Source organism: Cervus canadensis, chromosome 30 (assembly GCF_019320065.1).
Source record: "Cervus canadensis isolate Bull #8, Minnesota chromosome 30, ASM1932006v1, whole genome shotgun sequence".
NCBI classification, from domain to species: domain Eukaryota; kingdom Metazoa; phylum Chordata; class Mammalia; order Artiodactyla; family Cervidae; genus Cervus; species Cervus canadensis.
Window position 1 is genome coordinate 9,289,311 of NC_057415.1, and position 26,568 is coordinate 9,315,878.

The window sequence follows — 26,568 nt, forward strand, 5'->3', positions numbered from 1 at the left end:
AGACTCGTGTCAATGGTGGGCCACCCTGCCATTTCACACACCTAAGCCCCTGGAGGGATGTACTGTGAAGCTGTTCTAAAGGTGGTTATTGTCAAGTACCCAACTTGTCCTTCCAGTCTCCTCCCTTTGACTCTAGCCAGGCTTGTTGGATATACTAGAATGACTATGATAGCTGCATGTTAGAATCACTGTGGGAGCTTTTAAAACAATACCCCCCCTTTCTACACTGCTGGTAGGAATATAAAGCGGTGCAGCCACTTTGGAAAACAGTTTGTCAGTTCCTCAAAAAGTATGACTCAACAGTTCCACTCTTACACATATACTCAAAAAAACTGAAAACATATGTCCACACAAAACCTGTACATGAATGATCGCAGCTCCACTACTCACAATAACCAAAAGGTTGAAACTACATGCCCATCAACTGATAGATGAATGAAATATGGTATATCCATACAATAGAATATTATTTAGCCACAAAAAGGAATGAAGTACATTTATCAGTACTTCATTCAACAACATAGATGAGCCTTGAAAACATTACACTAAGTGAAAAAAGCCAGAGAAAGCTTACATATTGTGTGATTACATTTATATGGTATGGCCAGAATAGGTAAACTCATACAGGTAGAAATTAATGGTTTTCAGGTACCAGGTGCAGGGGAAATAGAGTAACTGCTAATGGTACAGGATTTCATTTTGGTGTGATGAAAATGTTCTGGAATTAGATAGTGGTGACAACTGCACAATTTTTTGAAAATACTAAAAAAAATCACTAGGTTGGGTATTTTAAAAGCGTGAACATGAAAAAGCAGATTTTAAAATACTTTTGGACAGATACACAAAAAAAAAACAAAAAATAAATTAGTTGCCTCAAGAAAAGGGAATGAAAGGAACATTTTCATTGTAACTTTTGAATTTTGAGTCCATGTGAAGGTATTATCCATTAAAACTTTTATTTAAAATATGAATCTCTCTCTCTCTAGCAGCCTTTACCAGAGCCCATTACCATAGAAAAGCACATTAGCAGCCTTTGAAACTGGTCCCAAAGTATCCTCTCCTGCATTAGGCTTTCCCAAATGCCTTACTTCCCACTATCAAGGCACTGAGACTTTGTAGAGAAAGGAGCCATCCTCTCAGAAGAGGATTTGTATTTCAGAAATGTGAAATGGCGTGTTTGTCATTGCCCTTTGCCTAAGTGAAGTGAAAGTCACTCAGTTGTGTCCGACTCTTTTGAGCCCCATGGACTATACAATCCATGGAATTCTCCAGGCCAGAATACTGGAGTGGGTAGCCTTTCCCTTCTCCAGGGGATCTTCCCGACCCAGGAATCAAACCCAGGTCTCCCACATTGCAGGTGGATTCTTTACCAGCTGAGCCACAAGGGAAGCCCAAGAACTGAAGTGGGTAGCCTATCCCTTCTCCAGCGGATCTTCCTGACCCAGGAATCAACCTGGAGTCTCCTGCATTGCTGGCAGATTCTTTACCAACTGAGCTATGAGGGAAGTCCGCCCTTTGCCTAAATCCGAGTCCATTATACTTGTGAGATAGCAAAATGATGTCTTTCCTTGTACTTGGGCTGCTACAGTGGGGCAGTAACGGAGGAAGATTACCTCTAAGAGGAGCTCCACGCTATCCACCTGAAGCTCTCGCAGTCCCACTATTTGTACTACGTGCTTGCTATCTTCTCTTGCGAAGAGCCTGCAAAGACAAGAACATGGTTGGTTCGGCAGAGCTCCAGTAACAGACCCCTCGTAACCCATTCCACCACTCCCCCATCATGTAGCAGTTTTGCTACTGAGTGGGATTGATATGCCTTCTCCCTGCCCAACCCCACACCTCCTGACCCCAATGCTAGGCTTCAGGGGTGGTCTTTGATGGCTGTACATAAATAAATCAACAACTTTGGCTACAAGGAACAGAATGAGTGGTTAACCCAGATCCAATCAGTGGATTCCTGGATACAGTGACTGACTCAGGAGTTGATACAGGATCTCTGCTAATCCAATCAAAATAAAGTTCTAGTCTCTGATTGTTAGGTACTCCTTTTTCCCTCTAGAAGTGAAAGGCGTGTGGCCTTTGGAGCAGTGGTAGCCATTTTGCATTCACAAAAAAGACCGTTTTGGAATGAAACTAATACCATGGGAGGTAGAACAGAAATGCAAAGAAACTGAGTCTTTATAACATCTCTGAACCTCTAGAGTCAAAAGACCCTAAGGCTTCTCTAGGCTTTCTAGTCAATGAGTTCCCTAAATGCTTAAGCCAGTAACAGTAGGGTTTTATTTTACTACTTGCAACATAAGGAGTCCTGATATATTTTTGAAGGAAGCAAGGATGAGTTAGTACTGCAACAAAAGCCTCAGGCCTGAGCGTAGTGTAATGAATGGTTACATCTACCACCATCAAACCAGATCTGCCAAGGGGCAGGTATTGAATCTATCAAAGACACTAAGATTATTTTCTCCCTCAGCAAGATAGTGCTTTTGAACCGTGGTGTTGGAGAAGACTCTTGAGAGTCCCTTGGACTGCAAGGAGATCCAACCAGTCCATCCTAAAGGAGATCAGTCCTGGGTGTTCATTGGAAGGACTGATACTGAAGCTGAAACTCCAATACTTTGGCCACCTCATGCGAAGAGTTGACTCACTGGAAGAGATCCTAATGCTGGGAGGGATTGGGGGCAGGAGAAGGGGACGACAGAAGATGAGATGGCTGGATGGCATCACTGACTTGATGGATGTGAGTCTGAATAAACTCCGGGATTTGGTGATGGACAGGGGGCCTGGCGTGCTGTGATTCATGGGGTCACAAAGAGTGAGACACGACAGAGAGACTGAACTGAACTGAACTGAAGACAGTGATAAAATGAATACCGGAATTTCACTTCATAGCCAAACAAAAAGATTTTCTCAAAAAATGTTTTTCTCTGTCTATCCCTCACCCCAAGTTTCCAAATTTTTACAGAAGGATAGGGAAACAGCCTCATCGATGCTCATGACCTCTCAGAAGACAACTCTATTGGAACAGTTGGGCTTTGGGAATAAAAGAAGAATCAAGTTTTCAGCACCCTCACATCACTCCTGAATATATTTCCCAGACCCTATTCCCTGAGCTCACCCCGGAAAGTTCCTAATGAATAGCCTAAAATGTACTGCTGTATTTTCAAATCATATAAGCAAGAAGTATACTTGTACAACTTTTATGCAAAGGTATAAAGACAACTTATCTTCTACTTTAAAGAGCTAATTTTAAGATCTATAAACTTTGGCTTTTAGTGTAAGAGGTAGACTGAGCACATATACTTCTATTTACCTTTGTCAAAGCCCCTTTTACAGAAAATATATTTTATTTAAAAACAACAGGATAAGTTGTAACAGCTCTAAACAAATAAGAAAGGGTGCTATCATTGAAGCAGGACATTTCAGAAGTCTCAGAAAGTAGGAAAAAAAGAGATACGAGTCAATTAACCAGAGACATTAAAAAAAGAAAACAAAAAACCCTAACATCTCCCAGCTCAAGAAATTTTCAGAGTAAGTGTGAGTTTTCTCTAGAGAGCCCCAGAGAAGCTTTTACCTAGAAGTCAGCATATCCCCACTCCTGTGGTTATCATCAAAGGCAGAAATACAGGGCAATATATTGATGTAGCTCATTAAAGAATTGTACTCACAAAGAAACAAACCACACACACACAGCACGGCACAAGAGTGGCTTTTATTCTTATACCAACTGTTCTTTAAAGGAAGTGGCCTTGTTGACTGGAAAAGGCTCCAAATAAGGGTATTAAGCTAGAAAGAGAAGCTGTGGTGAAGCTAACTTGAAGCTTCAAAACCAACACAGAGAACAGAAAAGAAAAGCATCTCTTCCTGAAAGTAATCCCTTCCTTATTTGGCAGTTGTGTCATGACTGAACCCCCAACTCCAGTACGTTCTCTGAACTGTGGCATACTGATGGTCCTTTCTTTGGTTGAAATAGTCCACAGAGTGGTGGCCTGCCTAAGCCCACTTCTGTGACCTCTCCAGTTATACTACCCTAGTGCCCCTCTGTGATGGGGCCTACCTATCATGCTCTCCATGAACTGGAGCTGCTCCTCCACCCCTACTCCCCATTCCAGTGTTGTCCTGGAGCACATGAAACCTGCATGACCTTTTAGACAACTCCATGGGGCTTGGATACCTTTGCAGGGGGCTAGTGTCTTTCATTTGGTTTTTTTTTTCCATTTATTTTTATTAGTTGGAGGCTAATTACTTTACAATATTGTAGTGGTTTTTGTCATACATTGACATGAGTTAGCCATGGATTTACATGTGTTCCCCATCCCGATCCCCACTCCCACCTCCCTCTCCACCTGATCCCTCTGGGTCTTCCCAGTGCACCAGGCCCGAGCTCTTGTCTCATGCATTCAACCTGGGTTGATGATCTGTTTCACCCTTGATAATATACATGTTTCGATGCTGTTCTCTCGAAACATCCCACCCTTGCCTTCTCCCACAGAGTCCAAAAGTCTGTTCTGTACATCTGTGTCTCTTTTGCTGTTTTGCATATAGGGTTATCATTACCATCTTTCTAAATTCCATATATATGTGTTAGTATACTGTAATGGTCTTTATCTTTCTGGCTTACTTCACTCTGTATAATGGGCTCCAGTTTCACCCATCTCGTTAGAACTGATTCAAATGAATTCTTTTTAACGGCTGAGTAATATTCCATGGTGTATATGTACCACAGCTTGGTTTTCCCAGACTTCCACCACGCTCAGCCTCAGCTCTCTCCTCTCCACCTGGTGTGGCTGCTCCCGACAGGTCTCAGGTCTGGTGAATTCTCTCAGGACAACCTTCTGTCCCTCCACTTCCCCAGGCCCTCCCTCTCTTCCCTGTTCTCCCAGTCAGTCGGTACCTTCACAGCTTCATTGCCTCCTACTCAGTGAAAGTCATGTTTCAACCTAAGCAAAACTTTATGCCACAAGAATACAAGAGGGATTTAAAATCTGTTACTGAATGAACATATTTCTAAAGTACTGTATTATGTTGTAAAGGGAATAGCGAAAGCCTTATAAGAGTTAAAAGTCTAATGTGAAAAACAATTTTATTTTTATTGATATCAGAAAACTATCATTAAGTTTACCCTAAGATTACTGAGAGAAAAAACAAGAGGAAGTGGGAAAACATTATTTATAGTTCTTCCAGTATAATAACAGATGAAAAGAATACGAAGGGATTTAAGTATATGTTGGTTTCCTGACTTCCTGAAATTATGACCTTTCAAAGACCACAATAAAAGAGACATAGTCTTTTGATGAACATTATGATATTGATCACTTATAAAACACTGCTGGAAGGCTAATTTACATTTTTCTGTAGCTGAATTGATAGTTTTTAAAAATATGCCTCTGATTCAGGAGACCCTCATTCATAAAAGGGCACTGGTATACCAAAGCCTCTCATTAAATCCCACAGTTCAGCGGGTTGTTATTGTTGTTCAGTTGCTAAGTCGTGTCAGACTCTTTGTGACCCCATGGACTATAGCACGCCAGGCTCCTCTGTCCTCCATTATCTCCCAAAGTTTGCTCAAATTCATGTCCATTGAGTTGATGATGCTATCTAACCATCTCATCCTCTGCCGCCCCTTTCTCTTTTTGCCTTCAATCTTTCCCAGCATCAGGGTCTTTTCCAATGAGTTGGCTCTTTGCATCAGGTGGCCAAAGTACTGAAGCTTCAGTGGGACTCTGGCTTAAAACAATAAAGAATAGATTTACAGTTTCCCACTCATACCCAATACCTTTTTCTTCTATTTAGAAGGTCGTAAAGCTGTCCACAGTAGATTTCATAGAAGCTGATCCAAACAAAAAGATGCCTTCTTGGCTGGGACACTTCCAGTTGTCTGAAGATGTCTCTGGCAGCCAGAGCGTACAGTCCTGGGTTCTGATGAGTTCCTATCATGGTATAGGTCTTTCCAGCACCTGTCTGTCCATATGAGAAGCAAGTGGCACTGCCTCTGGGGGAAGAATCATTTGTATTTACTTTTAAATTTTAAGAGAACTGCTAACACAGATTTTTAAATGACAAGTCAGGTGGAAAAAGAATCCTCCATAAAATTCAACTATAAAATATATGGTCCTTTAAGAAGAGGCCTTTACATTATAAAAATATAGGAGGAGGAAAAGAATTCTCAAAGCAGTATATAAGTTTTTTTAATAGAAATTTTTCATGGAACTGGTACAACCATAAGACAACTCTAGAAGACACGGAAACAAAGACCCGATGTTAGGTGCTTTAGAGGATCCTTGAGAAAAAAAAAAAAAATTGTGTTAATCCTTAAAGATAAGTTCAGTGAAAGAAGTAATAAAAAACTAAATATAATAATAATAGAAGATCATACAATATGGTGGTGATCACTTATAAGAACATTAAGGAAGTTTAAACAGAGGTAAAATCAATTGAAGCAAAATATTTGAAGGAGGACTCACAAAAGACCTCTTATGGCCTTAGTTTTCACTTTCATCAATAAATTACGGGCTACCTGATTTTCAAGGTCCCTTACGGCCCTGATGTCCGATGATTCTAAGCAGAAGCCACTGTTCCTGCATGTGGATATGTGTGTGTACATGAGCTGGATGGGTGTGAAAACTGTAAAATAAGAGGTGGACAGAAAAGCTGGGAGACCAACCTGCCAGCCACAGTGTATTTTAGGAGGAGATGAGGCCAAGATTACCTGAGTACTATGGGATCCTATGTACTATGTAGTCCTAGTACTATTTAGTACTAAACAGAGAGTGAACATAATATTATGCAGTAAGTAGCTAGATTCTTATACAGGCATCCTATGGACTGATGATAAAAGTAGCAAGAAAAATATTCTATTAATATGTATGGACACAGGGGAAGGGGAGGCTGGAGGTGGACAGAGAGATGAATACACAGAAAGGACATGAAGCCAGACAGAAACCAAAGAAACAGTGATTTGACAAGAGCAAAGGAATCATTGAAGTGTGAGAATCTAGACATGGGAGCAAATTAAATGTAAGCTGTTTAGAAGCTGAGACTGGTTGGTTACTCCTTGTCTTTTAAATCATGGCTCCCAACAGTGTGGGCACTTGAATACAGAGTCACAGTTGGGAAAAGAATTATAGGAAAAGAATTACAGTCACACAGGGAAAAGAATTACAGGAGAAAAATGTAAACACACTGAAGAAGATCTAACAGAATAAGAATAATAAAGAACAACATCTACCTTATCTTCTGAACATTTTTGTAATGAACTTTAAATAAAAAAAAAAAAGATGAAGAAAGCTCTTACTACACATTATAGAACTTAACCTAATAATTTCACCTAATTTGCAACTCTCTTATTTTTTACTGATGATGTCTTAACATTTAAATGTTAACTTATTTTAGAAACCTGCTCTCTCAAAATGCACTCCTTAAATTTGGTGCATAAGAAACTGAAGCAGAAAGAAATTTCACTTTAGCCTGTTTATAAAAGAACAAACTTCCATACAACCACAATAAAAAGACACCAAAAAACAGGCAAATGAAGATATTTGAGTGGCCAAATCAGCACATGAAACGATGCTCGGTATTAGATCCTGGGGAAATGTAAATTTATTTAAAAAAAACAAAACACATAATGAGATATAGTTCCATACCCATTAAACTGGCTAGAATAAAAAAGATTGACCATATCAAATATGGTGAGGGTACAGAACTTCAATTCTCATACATTGCTGTTGGGAAAATAAAATAGAGCAAGGAAAATTGTTTGACACTTTCTTATAGACCTATCCAATGACCTGGTAATTCCATTTATAGATTTTTATTCAAGATAAATTAAGAGATGTCCATAAAAAGACTTGGATAAAAATGTTCATATAGCTTTATTCATAATACTCCAAAATTGGAAAGAACCCAAACGTCCATCAAAAGAAGAATGGATAAAAAAAAACTGGAATATTTATAGAAGGAAATATTACTCAGCAATAAAACTAGTTACATGCAACATGTACTTTTATCAAAAAACATTATGCTAAGCAAAAGAAGCCAGGCATAAGATATACATTATAACGATCCTATTTCTATGACATTTTAGAATAGGCAAAACTAATCTACTGTGACAGAAAGCAAGTCAGTAGTTATATAAGACCTGGACGTGACGGTGGAAGAACTTTCTGGGGTGATGGAAACGTTCTGTATCTTATTCTGAATACTGGTTACTTGGATAAATCAAAACTCATCAAACCTAAGTACTTCTTAAGATCTGTGCATCTTGACGTATGTAAATTATACTTCAATTTTTAAGTTATAAAAGTTATTTTAAAAAATAAAAGTAAAAATACCCTGAAATCAACTACCCAACATTTTCTATCCATACCTGACTACTATATATTTTAAATATATAACAGAGCCCCCCCATTAAATGTCCCATTTAATGTTTACTAAGTCCCCCCCATTAAATGTCCCATTTAATGTTTACTAAGTGTAAATAATTATTTTTAAATTAAAAAATACATCTATGAAAAGTGATAGTCACTTATCTATCCTACTTGAAAAAAAATTAATGAAACTATACCTAGAATACATAATTCCTATTAGCAAAAGTTCAAACTAATTACAACCACATACATCTTTTTATTCTAAGGACTTTGATAAAATAATATTGTTGGCAGCTTATACTTTTCCACTAAGCACAAAGAATCAATATCACCAATGTAAATGAAAATTTTGCTGAATATTTCTAAATGTTTTGTGAATCCAAAAGGAGAGACATGGAATTTTCCAGAAGAGTCTAATTTAAATTCATTAGGTCAAAACACAATTTCATATTTGACTCAAAATAATATAAAAGCATAAGTAATATTTACAAAGAAATAAGATTTATGGAAAATAGAAAATAAAAGGCAAGAGGAGCAAATAATTTCTATCGTACCCATTGAAAATATGCTGAATGAGTGGGTGAGTAGTCTTCATGTAAATATCTTGATTGGTGCATGCCTCATCAAAGATTTCATCAAAATAAAAAACATGCTGAAAAAGAAATTTGATTTTTACAGAAAGAGATACGTTCTGGATTTTCTTCATCACTATTCTAGTTGACACATGATAAAGGTGCAAATACATTTTTAACTAATAGTTAACTGTCCATGACAAACTTAGAGATAATAAGCAATCAGCAACTGTCAAATGACAGGGCCTAGTTTTACTTGAGATCTCTGTAGACATGTTCTTATACTGTAAAAACCAAGCCACATGATTTCTGTTCTCTCTTAAGGGAAGTAGATTAATGAGTGCTAACAGTGAGCCAATCCTCCGTAAGTCTAGGAGAGGAACTGAATTCTGTGGAGGTTATTCTCACAGCCCAGCCTGAGCACGCGGGAAACATGAGCAAAGAGGCAAAGCAGGAAAGCACAAAGGATGTTCAGAAGACAGGGAGGATTTACGGTGTTTGAAATACAGGATATTGGCAGGGAGAAAAGTGAAACAGCAGGTAAGAATAAGGAGTTAGGACTGTGTTGTAGGGGCTTTGGGACACCAGCATTAAGGGAGAGGAGGGAATGCTTATATTTAATTTAGCAAAAGTGGAAAGGCAAAAAACTTTGCAAAAGAGAGGGATGAGCTGAGCCATTTTATTGGAAGACTAATCTGCCTTCTATTGTGCATGTATTGGAAACATGAACACTAGTGGTTAGGTTAAAGAAAGAAAGAAAAGGGAATTTGCTCAGTCATGTTCCACTCTTTGCGACCCCATGGGCTGAAGCCTACCAGGCTCCTCCATCCATGGAATTCTAGGTTAGGTTAAGAAGGGTCTAAATTAGACAATGACAATGGAAATAAAAAGACATGAGCGCACGAGAAATTTGGCAGCTGACTGGATGTGATAGCTGGGGAGAGGAAGGAATCCAAGATTATTCCCAAATGAAAAACCATGGTAATCTGAAAGAGGAGAGTAGGAGACCCCATTAAGTTGGGTCTGGAAAGCATTAGTTCAGCAACCATAATTATTTCCATAATTTAGAGGCTTATCATGTTGGCAGCCCAACTATATCTGGGTAAAAAAATCCTAATAATTTCAAGTCTGACTGTAGTATCATAATGGCAGCCCACACATAATGAATGAGAGATGAAGTCATATTTTATGCCACCTTTTGGGCCTACTCTAAATATTCAGTTAAGAAAAAATTTTAAGAAGAAATTTTTTTTTTTTTTTTGGCAATAAACAAAACTTTTCTTCAAACAACTGTAGTTCAGGGCACAATTCAGGTTTTTTAAAAAAATGGAAAGGAAACAGGAAAAATATTTTTAGCATTTTACATCTTCATACAACTGTTATGGTTTTGTGTCCACATTCATCCATTGAGCATCAAATCCCCTAGATTTGACATCTTTCAGCAAAATTAGAATACTAACATAGAAGGTTTTGTTAACAAAGGTCCATGTTCTAGCTTTGGTTTTTCCCTAATTTTAAAACAAGGTCTGTCTGCATCTTGAGCTGCTTCTCTGGTGGAAATGGGCTTAAGCCAGTTTACTATGGGTCACTTTACCCCAAGTATGATTCTGATTCATATACATTACTTCAGAATGGAAATCTGTTAGGTCATTTGAGAAGAAATTGGAGTCACAAAGCCAGATTTATCAATAGAAAAAATTCTCCAGGGAATCCCTTGGCCACCCAGTGGTTGGGACTCCAGCTTCTACTGCACGGGTAGGGAACTAAGGTCCCGCAAGCTGCACAGTGTGGCCAAAAAAAGGAAAGAAACAAGTCTCCGGAAGTTAGGAGGTGAGAAAAACATGAACCTGTGCAGCATGACAGAGAGATCTGTGAACATTTAGTGTTCTGAAAAATGTAACTGATTTTAAGAACAGTAAAATGTAAATTTGAAGCTGGGTCATAGGTAGATGGTCATATAGGTCATATAGATACATTATACTTTTGATTAGGCTTGAAAATGGCAATAATAAACAGCAAAATACATTTCTAAAATCTGATTTTAATGGACATGATTTATACCTAACTCATAAACAGGTCTTTAAGCAAGGAGACAAATCCATTCTTTGCTCAGAAATCACTGTAGGTTTTTATAGTTAAGTATGATATCAAAAGCATTTTTGGCATTTCTCAGGAAAATTTTTAAAAATGAAGAGGAATAAATGTGGGAATAAACTGGTTTTGGTTTTCTTTTATTTCACTGAGTATATGACTATTCTCCTCTTTCTATAAGTGCTCTTGGGTAAACACTTTTGAAAGCACTCATTCATTACAGGAATTAGTACCTTTCCATCTAATAGAACTGAAGATTGATTTTTCATGGCAAATTGATGGGGAAAAAATGGAAACAGTTGCAGATTTTATTTTCCTGGGTTCCAAAATCACAGTGGACAGCGACTGCAGCCATGAAAGTAAAAGATGCTTCCTCCTTAGAAGTACAGCTATGACAAAACTAGATAGCGTATTAAAGAGCAGAGACAACACTTTGCCGAAAAAGGTCCATAATAGTCAAAGCTACGGTTTTTCCAGTGGTCATGTCCAATGGGAGAACTGGACCATAAAGGCTGAGTGCCGAAGAATTGATGCTTTTGAATTGTGGTGCTAGAGAAAAATGCTGAGAGTTCCTTGGACTGCAAGGAGATCAAAGCAATCAACCCTAAAGGAAATCAACCTTGAACACTCGTTGAAAGGACTGATACTGAAGCTGAAGCTCCAATACTTTGGCCACCTGATGAGAAGAGCTGACTCACTGCCAAAGACCCTGATGCTGGGAAAGATTGAGGGCAGAAGGAGAAGAAAGCAACAGAGGATGGGATGGTTGGATGGCATCTTTGACTCCAGTTGGTGATGCCATCAAACTCAATGAGCTTGAGCAAACTCCAGGAGATAGTGAAAAACAGGGAAGACTGGCGTGCTGCAGGCCGTGGGGTTACGAAGAATCAGACAGAACTTAGCAACTGAACAACAACAATTTTTCCTTCCAATAGAACTTAAGTACTGATTTTTCCAATACTTCTGTAAGAATCTCTCATGAAAGATATGTGAACATGCAAGATTACTATTGTAATTCACAGTCCTCTGCATCATATACACTTTCATTTGACCATATTTTATCAATGAAGTTTGATTAACATTCACTTCCTGGAGTTCCCTGGTGGTTTAATGGTTAGAATTTGGGCTTTCACTGCTGTGGCCTGGATTCAATCCCAGGTCAGGAACTGAGAGCCTGCAAGCTGCTCTGGGTGCAGCCAAAAAAATAAAAAATCACTTTAGCCTTGATATGATATGAGTTGCATAGCTTATTTTTTAAAGAAGTTTTTTTTTTTTTCAGATTATAAATGTATTTCTAAAATCTCTGGAAAGATACACTTAGAATACCAGTTGTCTTCAAGGACAAAATGAGATTAGAGACACTCTTCATAGCATGATCTATATCCTATTCAAAAGTTCTGATTTTATTGATGTAAGAGTAATAATGCTGATTGCAGGAAAAAAAAGTTAAACATAGATTACAACAGATAAGAAAATCAAATTATCTGTAAATCTTACTACCCCGAGATGGCCACTACTGGATTTGATATATTTCAGTACCATCTTTTTTTAATCTATATATATTTTCCTTTATTTAAGAAATTGGGGATGAAAGAAACAGGTCTGTTTCCTTGTTTTTTTTCACTCATTATGTTGTTATCATAAAATTTAATGGTTAAGTATGACAACACAATGTATGTATACGATCACATATATTAAGTAACAAAAGATCTGAAAGGATAAGATATTTAATTAAAGGACACATAAACCTATTGTTTGAATACCTGAATAAGATTAAAAATAAAACCCAAAGAATCTAGGATCAATATGTACTTGCTATGTTTGCTATGAACCTCCTTTTTCTTTTTTCTACTTAAGGAAGAAAGGCGGAGGCGGGCGGGGGCGGGGGAGGCCTCTCAACACATATTATAAGCATTGACAAGTAAGGAGTTTGACCTATGACAGCAAAGGTCCAAAGTTCAAACAGCAGAGAAAGAGCTATGGAAACTATGGATATTCAATAAGTATTGACCAATGGTAATGACAAAGAAGTAAGGTTATTGTGTTTTGGGATAATGGAAAAATACAAAAGATAAAATGATGCCTCCTTGAGGGAATTACTGTGACAGAAGCATCATTAAGGCAGTCTTGGGTAGATGGTGACTGGATAGGGCTATTACTATGGCTATAAGTAGCCATGAAACTAGATAGCATTACAACTAATTGGTCATTTGGACCATCTTCAATATAAATACCTCCCACCTAGACCGAATAGATTGTGCACTGACCAGCAATCGATAAGGCTGTTAAAGTGATTGAGTTGGTTAGACAGTGGCCTAGTAATTTACTGCCCATAGAAAGACCCTGTGGATTGCTTTGACTGTTACTGAGAAACCCAATTTTGGTAAGCAAAGAAAACAAAGAACAATGTAAGTGTTAAAGAGGGGACAGTACTAACAACTTGACTTCAGTGTTAAAGGATTTATTTTAGTAGAGTAAAATCTCAGCTGACCAAGGTGAATTGTCTGCACACCAGATTACTCACCACCTTATTTTTTTTCTTCCTACTAATCACTGGGTTTTGTACTTTTTTTTTTCTTACACCACTTGGCTTGCAGGATCTCAGTTTCCTGACTAGGGAATGAGCCCAGGCCACAGCAGTGAAAATGCCAAATCCTAACCATGAGACCACCAGGGAACTCTTAGTCACTGAGTTTTGAAGCAAGAGACAGAGAGAATAGAATGGACATAATATGAACATTTAGGGAGGCAGATTCAGAGTAAGAGAAACTCTGAATTCCCAGATCTTAATAGATTATTCATAATTGCTTCATGATTTTAAGAGTGCCTAAATTATAATATCTTCCATTAATGGGGTTTGCTGCTTTCATAACAGACTGAAGGAATTACTGAAAGGGTACCTAAGAGCTGGGAATAAATTCATTTCGATATCAAACTCTTTGTTATTGGACTTAATCATAATCATCCTGGAGGGGAGTGAACATTCCTTAATGTGTTTGAGCTACCAGTGTTTTACTTAAACCCATACATGTTCAATGTGAAATCACATTCCTGGATTATCTTTACTCACTGCAATCTACCTTGTACAAAGTGGCCTCTTCAGGAACCCAATTTCTACCAACTTAACTCTATGCCTAAACATAATTAAGAATCAAAATAAGCAGCTGGCTGGCAACCTGGGGCCATGCTGCTCTCCATCTTTAAGCTCCAGACTTGCACTCAGCAGAGTAAGTTCACACTAAGAGACAGGAGAGAACTGAGACTATGTGACCATCTCACAGTTGGTCTGGGGCAACTCAGTGACTGTCCTTCCTACCAGCAGTTCATTATTTAAACTCTTTTTATTCTCCCATTTGCTCTTTTATGACTAAATATGCATAATTAAATTCACATAAAGCATGGTAAGTGAATGTACAATGCTACTCTACTGCACGAGAGAGGAGGAATTATGCTTGCGTTATCTCCTACTGCACTATATTTTTTAAAAATGAAGGCTAAGTGTTATCAATGATTAATGCAGTGTCACAAAGAATGAATGCCAACACTCAAACCTAAAAACTGAATTTCAGAATCTGTACTGCTACTCAAACAAAAAACTTGACACTTGATAATGTCAGTTTCATAGAAGGAAAGCATCATACCTGTAGAATATATTGTGTGAGGTCAACTGCTTCTTTCTTCTCATGAACAAGTAGAGTTTCTTTATCTTTCACAGTAATAATGTTGATTTCTCCACGACGTACTTCCCTCATGCCCAGAGGGCGTTTTCGAACACAAACTCTGATTTTCTCCATCTCAGTCCAAGGATTCTCTTTCTCTGAAGTGTTCTGTCTGATTTATAAGTGGGCTTTAATTTTTAGTTAATGGGGTAAAGCTACCTAAGAGGTCAAAGTATCAGTATATTTTGTTATATATTAGGTGAAATACAAACACACACACATATACATACAATATCTGTTACACACTAAAGTGCTGACACTGAGAAAGCTCTTTCATTAGCTCGAAATCCTCCTGGTTTACTTCCATCTCCATCTCTACTCAATCCCACCCAAATGCAAATTTCTTGCTTCCTTTCAATCCTTATTATTGTACATTTACTGTTTTCTTGACCATTCAATCTAATTTTGTTTTTTTATCCTACCTGGGTTTATTAAATACCTTGAATTTGGTGGTAGGTTTCAATGTATTTTCCCCATGTTTCTCCCAGGTATATTCTGACCCTCCCTTTGTCTTTCTTGCTTCTTTTTTTTCTGCCTACCCTGATATGTATTTATTTGTTAGAACACGATCCTACTCCCAGGACGATTTTATGACTGGTGCTGTCCACCACTAAATCATCCTTCTATTCAGACACATTTCTTCTCTGGCTGTGTTCAGTGAACTCATCCACCTTAACATCCAGTAGAGAGGCAATATTCCTTGGGTTAAGAGTACAAAATTCATCAGGTTTACTAGCTGAGCCTAATGGTGGCATATATGATACATCTAAGCACTGACCACTTTACCTATGCAGAAATGCCTCTTAAGCAAGGTAACAAGAAAAGAGAATCCTTGAAAGTAGATATTTTACCAAGACCAATGCCTTTGGCACATACACTTAGAATGTCTTAGAGAGACAAATCATTCCCTTCCTTTACACTTTAGAATTTGATTAATAGCCCCTAAACAGCCTTTTATAATAGATTTTACACAGGATATTTCACTATATAATTGTTTCATATCAATTTCAATTTTCTGAGACCTCCAACTGGCTGGAAAATTATTTTTCACCAGGATCTAAATTAGTAAAAAGTAGGAAATAAAATTTCTAATATAATGCATAAAAAACTACTCAAGGCTTTTGAAGCATGTTATTTTTTTTTAACCAATGTATAGTAGACATCTTAAAAAAGAACCATTTTGACTTGAAGTATGGCAAAATCCTGACAATCATTAAAAGTGAACGGCAGGCATGTGGGGGTTCATGGTTGTATTTTCTCTTCTTTTGCATGTGTTTTATTTTTTATAAGAAAAAAACAAACTTTCTTTGGGTTTTTTTTGGACCATGCTGTGGGGTTTGCAGGATCTCAGTTCTCCAACCAGGACTGAACCCAGGCCCAGCAGTGAAAGTACTGAATCTTAAACATTGGGCTACTGGGAATTTCTCAGAATAAAACACATTTTTAACGCATCCTAAAAGGTTCTAGCTTGTTTCTTTTTTTAAGGCTCTAGTTTTAATGTGCAATATTCCCTAGAAGAAATAAACTATATATCTGTCTGACATGCAAAGTTAATACAGCTAGAGTTAGGTCTGTTCACGATCTTAAATAAGTCAGGGCAACCAGTCCTCTAAATGCCTTACTTTTATTAAAATTCAGAATCCAATAAGTTATTTTGAACTTACCTAATTTGAGGTATCCAAAGAGAATGCTCTTCGGGTAGGGATGACTCACCAACAGGAAGCTTCAAGTTGGTGAGAGAATTTCTCAGGGTTCTGAAACTCTGGCTCCTACTTAGGATTTAAGGGAGAAGACAATATTGAGAATTACTGGGACAATGAGCTTTCTTAACCTCCATTTCTCTAATATAATAAGGAATGGAAAGAGTAAGATGATACAAAAGGTGAGAAAGCTCAATTGAATACCTTTCATCCTGGGTCTGCCATGTATAAACCTCTGTGAGAGCACTTAGCTCACTCTATGGTTGTCTGACTTCCCATTCACCCTGCCCCCTAAGAGTCTTGATTCTCCAGATATTCTAATGATCTTTATATCTAGAATCAGGACAGGCAGAGGGGGTATTCTATATATGCGAAATAAATAAAGCAGCAATATTTAAACTAAAATATCCATTCTATCTAAATAAATAATGGAAAGTCATATCTTCATTCTATTTATAAATAATTCCAATTTAGATTTTTATATGTTGCTCAATAAAAGATTAACATTCAAAAAAGTATTTGTTCTTTCACCGCTGAGCTAACCAACAGGACAGCAACAATCATGGCATTGATGGTCATAGAACAATCTAGTCCTTTCACAACTAAAAGAAGAAAAAAATACTACATGCTCTGTGCTTTGCTAAACCAAGCCAAAAAAAATTTTTTTTCAGAAACACTATAGAATTCATTTATGTATTTCAAATTACTAAAGGTATCTTTACCTTTAAAACTGGGTCCTCTATTCTTTTAGAATAAAAGAACTGCTTGGTTATGAAATCCTCTGAAACCTTAGCTGCTACAAAACCATATGGAAATACTTTGTTTTAAGGTATGAATAATAGCCCTTATTTTTTTAAGTGCCTGAAGAATGTATTTTGTTTCTCCGCAACTCACCAACCGTAACTTTTAAAAGAACAAAACAGGCAATACGCATTATTTTTAAAAGAATGTATTTTCTATTATACCAAGGTTAGTATTAGGGATTACTTGATATTTCAACTCTTAGGGACCTTTTTCAAATTCTAACTCAAAGCACTAAGTGAAAATAACTTATTGTCACTCTGGCTCCCAAACTCTACATGCTATCAGAAGTATCTTACTCTTTGCAATGACCAAACTCATCTGTTCTTCCCGGGCTGGAATTGTAAAAAGCACTCAAAATCAGGATCTTATTTCAAATTTTGCAGGTAAATCAACTGCTCCAAAGACCTATTGAATTCAACTAGCTGAATTAAACAGTGTTTTTTTTTTTTTAAACTAAGCTTCATGACCCCTGGTTGAAGTTAATTTGATAGTCTTAAAAAAAAAAAATTCTGTGGATTTTGTCATTTTTTTTTCTACTGCAGAGGCAAGTTAACTATTTTATCTTCATGGATGCACTAGATATATCATGTCATGCTAATAAAAACAGGTCTGCAGCAGACCCTGGTAAAGCAGCTGCTTGATGCACATGAACAATATCATCTTTCTCCCATCTGGAAAGTCCAAATTCCTCATCAATTTCCCCCAGTCAAGGTATCTGCATTATCACCACAGAAGCTGTTCACTATTATTTTCTGTAAATATGGAGTAGTTGGTCTCCTCTGGTCATGGAGAACCCTGCCCTTGCCTAAGGCTCCCTTCACTCCAGAACAAAAAAAAAAAAGAAAAAAAGAAAAAGTTATTACCTGATATAGGAATGAGGAATTCCATAGTTATACCCTGAAACATAAGAGACTCTTTGAATAACTGAACTATCACAATCCCCCTGTACTGGAGAAAAGTGATTTGATGAAAAGGGTGAAGTCTTCGCTTCTTTTTGTATGTAGGAATCAGCGGCGGTGGCATTCAGAATTCCTGTTTGTATACGGTACTGGGAATCATCTGGTAGCATGTGCTCCAGTACTTTTATGTAGTTAGACTTCTGTTCACCTGCAGAAAAATCTGATAAATCACACAGTTCAAACTGATTGTTGCTGGTAGTTCTGTCTTTGTTGTCAGCAGGGGAATCAAAATGCAGTTGCCTACGAGGGCCAGATCTGGATTTCTGAGGCTTGACACACAGACTGCTTGTCTGAAGACGATAGTCTGGGCTACTGACTGCTTTATCTTCTTCCTGCATAATCTTAATGATTTTGATAAGTTGGAAGAGACGTTTGCGGTCATTCATGTCATGGACTCCCAATTTGGAGTAGTCCTTCATTGTAACGTTGGCTAATTCATCTATTTTCTGAAGGCCAAGAGCAGTAAAATGAGGATAATACTGTGCTAGTTCAGCTTCACAAAGACATTCATACAACCAGGATGTCATTTTTGTGAACGGGTTTCTATAAACTCTGAAGAGAAAAAAAAATTCATTCACTTGAAATATAGTATATATAATACAATTATTCCTTAAAAAAAAAAAGAAAACCACAAAAGAAATACACAGCAAAATCCATCCAGCATTCCAGGTTTTCAATAAATACATTTTTCTTTTAAAATTATTAAATAGCATAATGTGTAAACTTGCTTATAATGCATTTGTAGTAATTTGTCCTTTGCTTAATAAAAAGAGACTTTCAATTATGCATACACATAGGTACATGCACACACACATAACACAAATCACTTACTTATTTCTAGGGAGTCCCTTCCAACCTTGCAATGTCTACTTAACATATACCACAAACTACTGAAACGTTCTCCCCAACTGCTGATTGTTACAGGACTAATTTTAGATGTTCAAGTTAATGTCAAGGCATGTGGCACAACTGTTTCCCATGATTAACGAACAAAGGCTAAGAACTGTTTCAAAATGGAAAGCAGAATTAAATAGTGACTCACAGAGGATCATGAATATAATTCAGAGAAAATCACATTTGTATATACTGAGTACTGGTAGAAGTTAGTTGAATAAAGAAGTAAAAACATCATTAATTTAGAATCTACTAATTCAGGATTTCAGATCATTCTAAAAGGCAGGTGTTTGTAGATGTCTACCTATATACAGAACATGAATAAAACAATTTACCTAGGAAATTAATACTATGGTCAAAAATTTTAATGGCTATACATTAAAATGTTTAAAAAATTTAACACAAGCTATTTAGTTAAATACTAACAAATGATGTGGTAATAACACATAATCCTAGTCTATTATTAAAGTCAGGACCCTGAGGAGTTCTTTCTATCACTGTTAATCAAGTTCAAGTTCATAAGAATATTTAAAAGTAGGTAAACTACATTTTCTCTAAAATTTTTTTTAAATAATTCAGAGTTTTCAAAATTCTTTTAGTTCTTGGTAAAGCTTTTCTGTTTTTCATTTTAATTTATATTTTATCTCCCTTCTAGGAGAAACAGAAAAAGAGGTCAGGGCCAGGTAAAAGTAGTAATTAAAGGACCCTGAGTAATAAACTTTGGAGGAAATGCTTCTTAGGGTACAGAAATGGTCAAAGGGGCTAAAAAGCACATTCTAAACTCATCCTGTCCTTTTCCATTTGTGGTAGATAGAAAAAGAAAAATTCTTTGCAGGCCCTTCCACCAAGAGATGAAATTTACTTCTGTTGCATTTAGGCTGGCCTTGTGACATGTTTTGGCCAACAGAAAGTGGTGGAAATGACACTATGTGACTTATATGCCTGGTCAAGAGCCCTTGACTGTTGCCAGTCACTAAGTCATGTCCGACTCTGCAACCCTGTGGCCTGAGCACTCCAGGCTTCCCAGTTCTACACTATCCCCTGGAGTTCGCTCAAACTCATGTCCATCGAGTTGGTGACCATCCAACCATCTCATCCTCTGCCACCTTCTCCTGCCTTCAGTCTTTCCCAGCATCAGGACATTTTCCAATGAGTCAGCTCTTTCCATCAGGCGGCTTAAGTATTGGAGCTTCAGCTTCAGCATTAGTTCTTCCAATGAATATTCAGAACTGATTTCCTTTAGGATTGACTGGTTTGAACTCCTTGCAGCCCAAGGGACTCTCAAGAGTCCTCTCCAACACCATAGTTTAAAAGCATCAATTCTTTGAGATAGTGACGGACAGGGAAGCCTGGCGCGCTGCAGTCCATGGGGTCGCAGAGAGTTGGACACGACTGAGCGACTGAACTGAACTGACAGCCTTCTTTACGGTCCAACTCGCACATCCGTCCATGATTACTGGATAAACCATAGCTTTGACAATACGGACCTTTGTCGGCAAAGTGATGTCTCTGCTTTTTAATCCACTGTCTAGGTTTTTTCATAGCTTTTCTTCCAAGGAGCAAGCGTTTTTTAATTTCATGGCTGTAGTCACCATCCACAGTAATTTTGGAGCTCAAGAAAATAAAGTTTGTCACTGTTTGCATTGTTTCCTTATCTATTTGCCATGAAGTCATGGGACCAGATGCCATTATCTTAGTTTTTTGAACGTTGAGTTTCAAAGCCAGCTTTTTCACTCTCCTCTTTCACCTTCATCAAGAGGTTCGTTAGTTCCTCTTTGCTTCCTACCATAAGGGTGGTGTCATCTGCATATCTGAGGTTGTTGATATATCTCCCAGCAATCTTGATTCCAGCTCCAACATTTCACATGAAGTACTCTGCATAGAAGTTAAATAAGCTGGGTGACAATATACAGTCTTAACATACTTCTTTCCCAATTTTGAACCAATCCGTTGTTCCATGTCTGGTACTAACTGTTGCTTCTTGGCCTTTATACAGGTTTATCAGGACACAGGTAAAGTTATCTGGTACTCCCATCTCTGTAAGAATTTTCCACAGTTTGTTGTAATCCACACAAAGTCTTTAGTGTAGTCAGTGAAGAAGATGTTTTTCTGGAATTCCCTTGCTTTCTCCATTGGCAATTTAATCTCTGGTTCCTCTGCCTTTTTTAAAACCAGCTTATACATTTCTAAGTTTTCAGTTCACACATTGCTGAAACCTAGCTTGAAGCATTTTGAGCATAACCTTGCTAGCATGTGAAATGAACACAATTGTACGGTAGCTTGAATATTCTTTGGCATTGCCTTTCTTTAAGAATGGAATGAAAAAAAAAAAAAAAAAAGAATGGAATGAAAACTGACCTTTTCCAGTCCTGTGGCCACTGTTGAGTTTTCCAAATTTGCTAACATACTGAGTGCAGCACTTAAACAGCATCATCATTTAGGATTTGAAATAGCTCAGCTGGAATTTCATCAGCTCCTCTAGTTTTGTTCGTAGTGATGCTTCCGAAGGCCCACTTGACTTCACATTCCAGGATGTCTGGCTCTAGGTGAGTGATCACACCATCGTGGTTATCCAAGTCATTAAGACCATTTTTGTATAGTTCTTCTGTGTATTCTTGCCACCTCTTCTTAACCTCTTCTGCTTTTGTTAGGTCCTTAATGTTTCTGTCCTTTATCGTGCTCATCCTTGCATGAAATGTTCCCTTGATATCTCCAGTTTTCTCATAGAGATCTCTAGTCTTTCCCATTCTATTGTTTTCCTCTATTTCCCTGCATTGTTCATTGAAGAAGGCCTTTTATCTCTCCTTGCTATTCTCTGAAACTCTGTATTCAGCTGGGTAAATCTTTCCCTTTCTCCCTTGCCTTTTCTTTCTATTCTTTCCTCAGCTATTTGTAAAGCCTCCCCAGACAACTGCTTTACCTTCTTGCATTTCTTTTTCTTGGGGATGTTTTTGGTCACTGGCTCCTGTACAATGTTATGAATCTCTGTCCATAGTTCTTCAGGCACTCTGTCTACCAGATCTAATCCCTTGAATCAATCTGTCACCTCTATTGTATAATAATAAGGGATTTGATTTAGGTCATACCTTAATGGCCTAGTGGTTTTCCCTACTTTCTTCAATTTAAGCCTGAATTTTTCAATGAGGAGCTCATGATCTGAGCCACAGTCAGCTCCAGGTCTTGTTCCTGCTAAGTGTATAGCATTTCTCTATCTTTGGCTACAAAGAACATAATCAATCTGATTTTGGTACTGACCATCTGGTGATGTCCATGTATAGAGCTGTCTCTTGTGTTGTTGGAAAAGGGTGTTTGGTATGATGAGCATGTTCTTTTAACAAGACTCTGTTAGCCTTTGCCCTGCTTCATTTTGTACTTCAAGGCCAAACTTGCTTGTTATTCCGGGTTATCTCGACTTCCTATTTTTGCATTTCAATCCCCTATGATTACACAGACATCTTTTTTTTAGTGTCAGTTCTAGAGGTTTTATAGGTCTTCATGGAACCATTCAACATCAGCTTCTTCAGCATCAGTAGTTGGGGCACAGACTTGAATTACTGTAATACTGAATGGTTTACCTTGGAAACGAAATGAGACCATTCTGTTGTTTTTGAGATTGCACCCAAGCACTGGATTTCAGATTCTTTTGTTGACTATGTGGGCTACTCCATTTCTTCTAAGGGATTCTTGCCCACAGTAGTAAATACAATGGTCATCTGAATTAAATTTGCCGATTCTCATCCATTTTAGTTCAGTGATTCCTAAAGATGTTGATGTTCAACCTTGCCATCTCCTGCTTGACCATGTCCAATTTACCTTGATTCATGGACCTAACATTCCAGGTTCCTATGCAATATTGTTCTTTATAACATTAGACTTTACTTTCACCACCAGACACGTCCACAACTGAGCGTTGTTTCCTCTTGGCCCAGCTGCTTCATTCTATCTGGAGCTATTAGTAATTGCCCTCCGTTCTTCCCCAGTAGCATACTGGACACCTTCCGTCCTGAGGGGTCAGGTAATCTTCCAGCGTCATATCTTTTTGCCTTTATATACTGTTCGTGTTCTCGCAGCGAGAATACTGGACTGGGTTGCCATTTCCTCCTCCACTGGATGTTCAGTCAGAACTCTTCACTGTGACCCATCCGTCCTGGGTGGCCCTGCACAGCATGGCTCACAGCTTTACTGAGTTATGAAAGCCCCTTCACCACAACAAGGCTGTGATCCACTTTGCTGTACATCAAAAACTAATACAACATTGTGAATCAACTATACTCCAATAAAAATTTAAAAAATAGATATGCTTTGTATCACATTTCTTTCCATGTCACAAAAAGTCCAGCTCCTCTCTTCTTCTGGGATAATGATCAGAATCACTCCAGGAACTTTAAGAAATAGATACCTGAGCCCCATCCCAGATACATAAGAAAATAAAAAAAAAAACAACCAGGGACTTCCCTGGTGGTCCAGTTGTTAAGAATCTGCTTCCCAATGCAGGAGACACGGGTTTGATCCCAGTTCAAGAAGATTCCACACACCATGAAGCAACTAAGCCCGTGTACCACGACTACTGAGCCTGTGCTCTAGAGCCCAAGATCCACAACTACTGAAGCCTGCACACTCTAGAGTCTGCGCTCTGCAACAGGAGAAGCCACCTCAATGAGAAGCCCGTGCACCACAACTTGAGAGTAACTTCCATTCACCACAATAAGAGAAAGCCTGTGCACATCAATGAAGACCCACTGCAATCAGAAAAATAAAATTTTTTAAAAAGTACTCTATGAATGTATTCATTATGCAGTATGCAGATTCTGTAAAGCATTTACTAAGTGCCTGGCAAATAGCAGGAATAATGATCTACCAACAGCATTTTAAAATACTTTTCCTTAAAATAGTTTCAAACATCACAAAAGTAAACAGAATTGTACCATGAACTCCCATGTTATCTACCCATAGATTCTTCAGTTATCAAAAATTTCCCACACCTGCTTCTCCTATTCTTTCTTTTCTTTGCTGAAATATTTTAAAAGTAAATCCTAGATATGTCATTTCACTTCTAAATTTTCTAAACAGATATTTTCTTATGTAACCCTAGTGTATTATACCTAGTAAGTTTAAAAATAATTCTTTGGTATCTTATACTCAGTCCATAATATAATTTACCCAATTATCTAAAAGAAAATCTCTATTTATATTAAATATGCATATATATTTTATTTATTTATTTTTTTAAAATATGCATATATATTTTAAAGTATCTTTTTACAAAAATATTTTTTTGTTCAAATCAGAATAAAAACCAGGATCATGAATTTCATTGTTATGTCTCCTTTTTTCTGACAGGGCAGTACCCTATTCTTTCTTTTTTCCTTTATATTCCACTGACTTAACACAGAAACCAAATATGTCCTAAGTATGGGATATACCACACTAAAAACATTCCTCATTGTTCATCTGAAATTCACATTTAACTAAGTGTCCTATTTTATGCTGGCTTAATCTGGCAACCCTGTATTTGAATCAAGTTCTACAATTTGGGCAAAAATATTTCATAGGTGTTACCATGTGCTTCACAGTTTATCACACCAGAAAACATACAATGTCTGCAAATGGCAGACTGACTTCCTTCATTGCAAAGTACTCTCATCAACCAATTAATCCAATGGTTTCATCCACTGATGACGGTTACCTGCCTCAATCATTTCACTGGGGTTGCAAAATGGTGTTTTTCTGAATCTATCACTCTTTTTGGAATTTTCCTATAAAGAAAAACTTTCTGTTAACAACTAGGGCTATTTGATTATCCAAAGTAGAGTTTGCACATGAAGGCAGGCATAAGAGTATTCTTTCTTTTCAGTTTCTAATTTTCAGAGTTAAGTAGTGGCCTAGTTATTTTGGATGGTTTCCAATGAGTTCTCTTGGAAATCTGCCTTTCTTTTTTTTTGGGGGGGGGGGGCGGCTAAAATTCATTATTAACTCATGGGTTTTATATATTTCAAGTGTTTCAATCAATTGTCTTAATCTTTAAGAGCTTCATCTTGTATATTTCCTGGCAGAAATCTAAAATCAGGTTTCTTTCAAGAAATATGTATTTCTGTTTTGGAAGTAACTGCCCTTTGTCCCACATCCAGCTAAAGGTTATATATGCCTATCTTAAGCAGAGAGGGCCTGGGCATTAGCAAAAGAGGGAAAAGAATGAACACAACCACACTGGCCTTTATCTTCCCTTTGGAGATAAGGAAGAACTCTACACAGCCACAAGTAGCTAATCTAGAATAGACACTACTTACTGCATATCACTCACCTAGAGCCAGACATCCTGGAATGTGAAGTCAAGTGGGCCTTAGGAAGCATCACTACAAACAAAGCTAGTGGAGGTCATGGAATTCCAGTGGAGCGATTTCAAATCCTAAAAGATGATGCTGTGAAAGTGCTGCACTCAATATGAAAGCAAATTTGGAAAACTCAGCAGTGGCCACAGGACTGGAAAAGGTCAGTCTTCATTCCAATCCCAAAGAAAGACAATGCCACAGAATGCTCAAGCTACCGCACAATTGCACTCATCTCACATGCTAGTAAAGTAATGCTCAAAATTCTCCAAGCCAGGCTTCAGAAATACGTGAACCGTGAACTTCCAGATGTTCAAACTGGTTTTAGAAAAGGCAGAGGAACTAGAGATCAAATTGCCAACATTTGCTGGATCATCAAAAAAGCAAGAGAGTTCCACAAAACCATCTATTTCTGCTTTATTGACTATGCCAAAGCCTTTAGCTGTGTGGACCACAATAAACTGTGGAAAATTCTGAAAGGGATGGGAGTGGCAGACTACCTGACCTGCCTCTTGAGAAAGCTGTGTGCAGGTCAGGAAGCAACAGTTAGAACTGGACATGGAACAACAGACTGGTTCCAAATAGAAAAAGGAGTACGTCAAGGCTGTATATTGTCACCCTGCTTATTTAACTTATATGCAGAGTACATCATGAGAAACACAGGGCTGGAGGAAGCACAAGCTGGAATCAAGACTGCTGGGAGAAATATCAATAACCTCAGATACGCAGACGATACCACCCTTATGGCAGAAAGTGAAGAACTAAAGAGCCTCTTGATGAAAGCAAAAGAAGAGAGTGAAAAAGTTGGCTTAAAGCTCAACATTCAGAAAACTAAGATCATGGCATCTGGTCCCATCACTTCATGGCATATAGATGGGGAAACAGTGGAAACAGTGGCTGACTTTATTTTTTGGGCTCCAAAATCACTGCAGATGGTGACTGCAGCCATGAAATTAAAAGACGCTTACTCCTTGGAAGGAAAGTTATGACCAACCTAGACAGCATATTAAAAAGCAGAGACATTACTTTGTCAACAAAGGTCTGTCTAGTCAAGGTTATGGTTTTTCAAGTAGTCATGGATGGATGTGAGAGTTGGACTATAAACAAAGCTGAGCACAGAAGAATTGATGCTTTTGAACT

The 26,568-nt window shown here is 37.7% G+C and overlaps 1 protein-coding gene across 3 annotated transcripts in view; it reads right to left on the bottom strand.

Moving 5' to 3' along the window:
- Positions 1-26,568, bottom strand: part of KIF24 (kinesin family member 24) — a 64,499-nt gene that overhangs the window by 23,620 nt on the left and 14,311 nt on the right. For 2 of the 3 annotated variants that reach the window (XM_043453009.1, XM_043453007.1), the window contains exons 2-7: positions 18,113-18,760; positions 16,410-16,517; positions 14,668-14,857; positions 8,918-9,015; positions 5,774-5,989; positions 1,614-1,701 (exon numbers count right to left, since the gene is read on the bottom strand). In XM_043453009.1, coding sequence (XP_043308944.1) covers positions 1,614-1,701; positions 5,774-5,989; positions 8,918-9,015; positions 14,668-14,857; positions 16,410-16,517; positions 18,113-18,735 — 1,323 coding nt within the window. In that variant the 5' untranslated portion in view covers positions 18,736-18,760. The remainder of the gene's footprint in view (positions 1-1,613; positions 1,702-5,773; positions 5,990-8,917; positions 9,016-14,667; positions 14,858-16,409; positions 16,518-18,112; positions 18,761-26,568) is intronic. The other variant, XM_043453008.1, reaches the window with a different exon arrangement.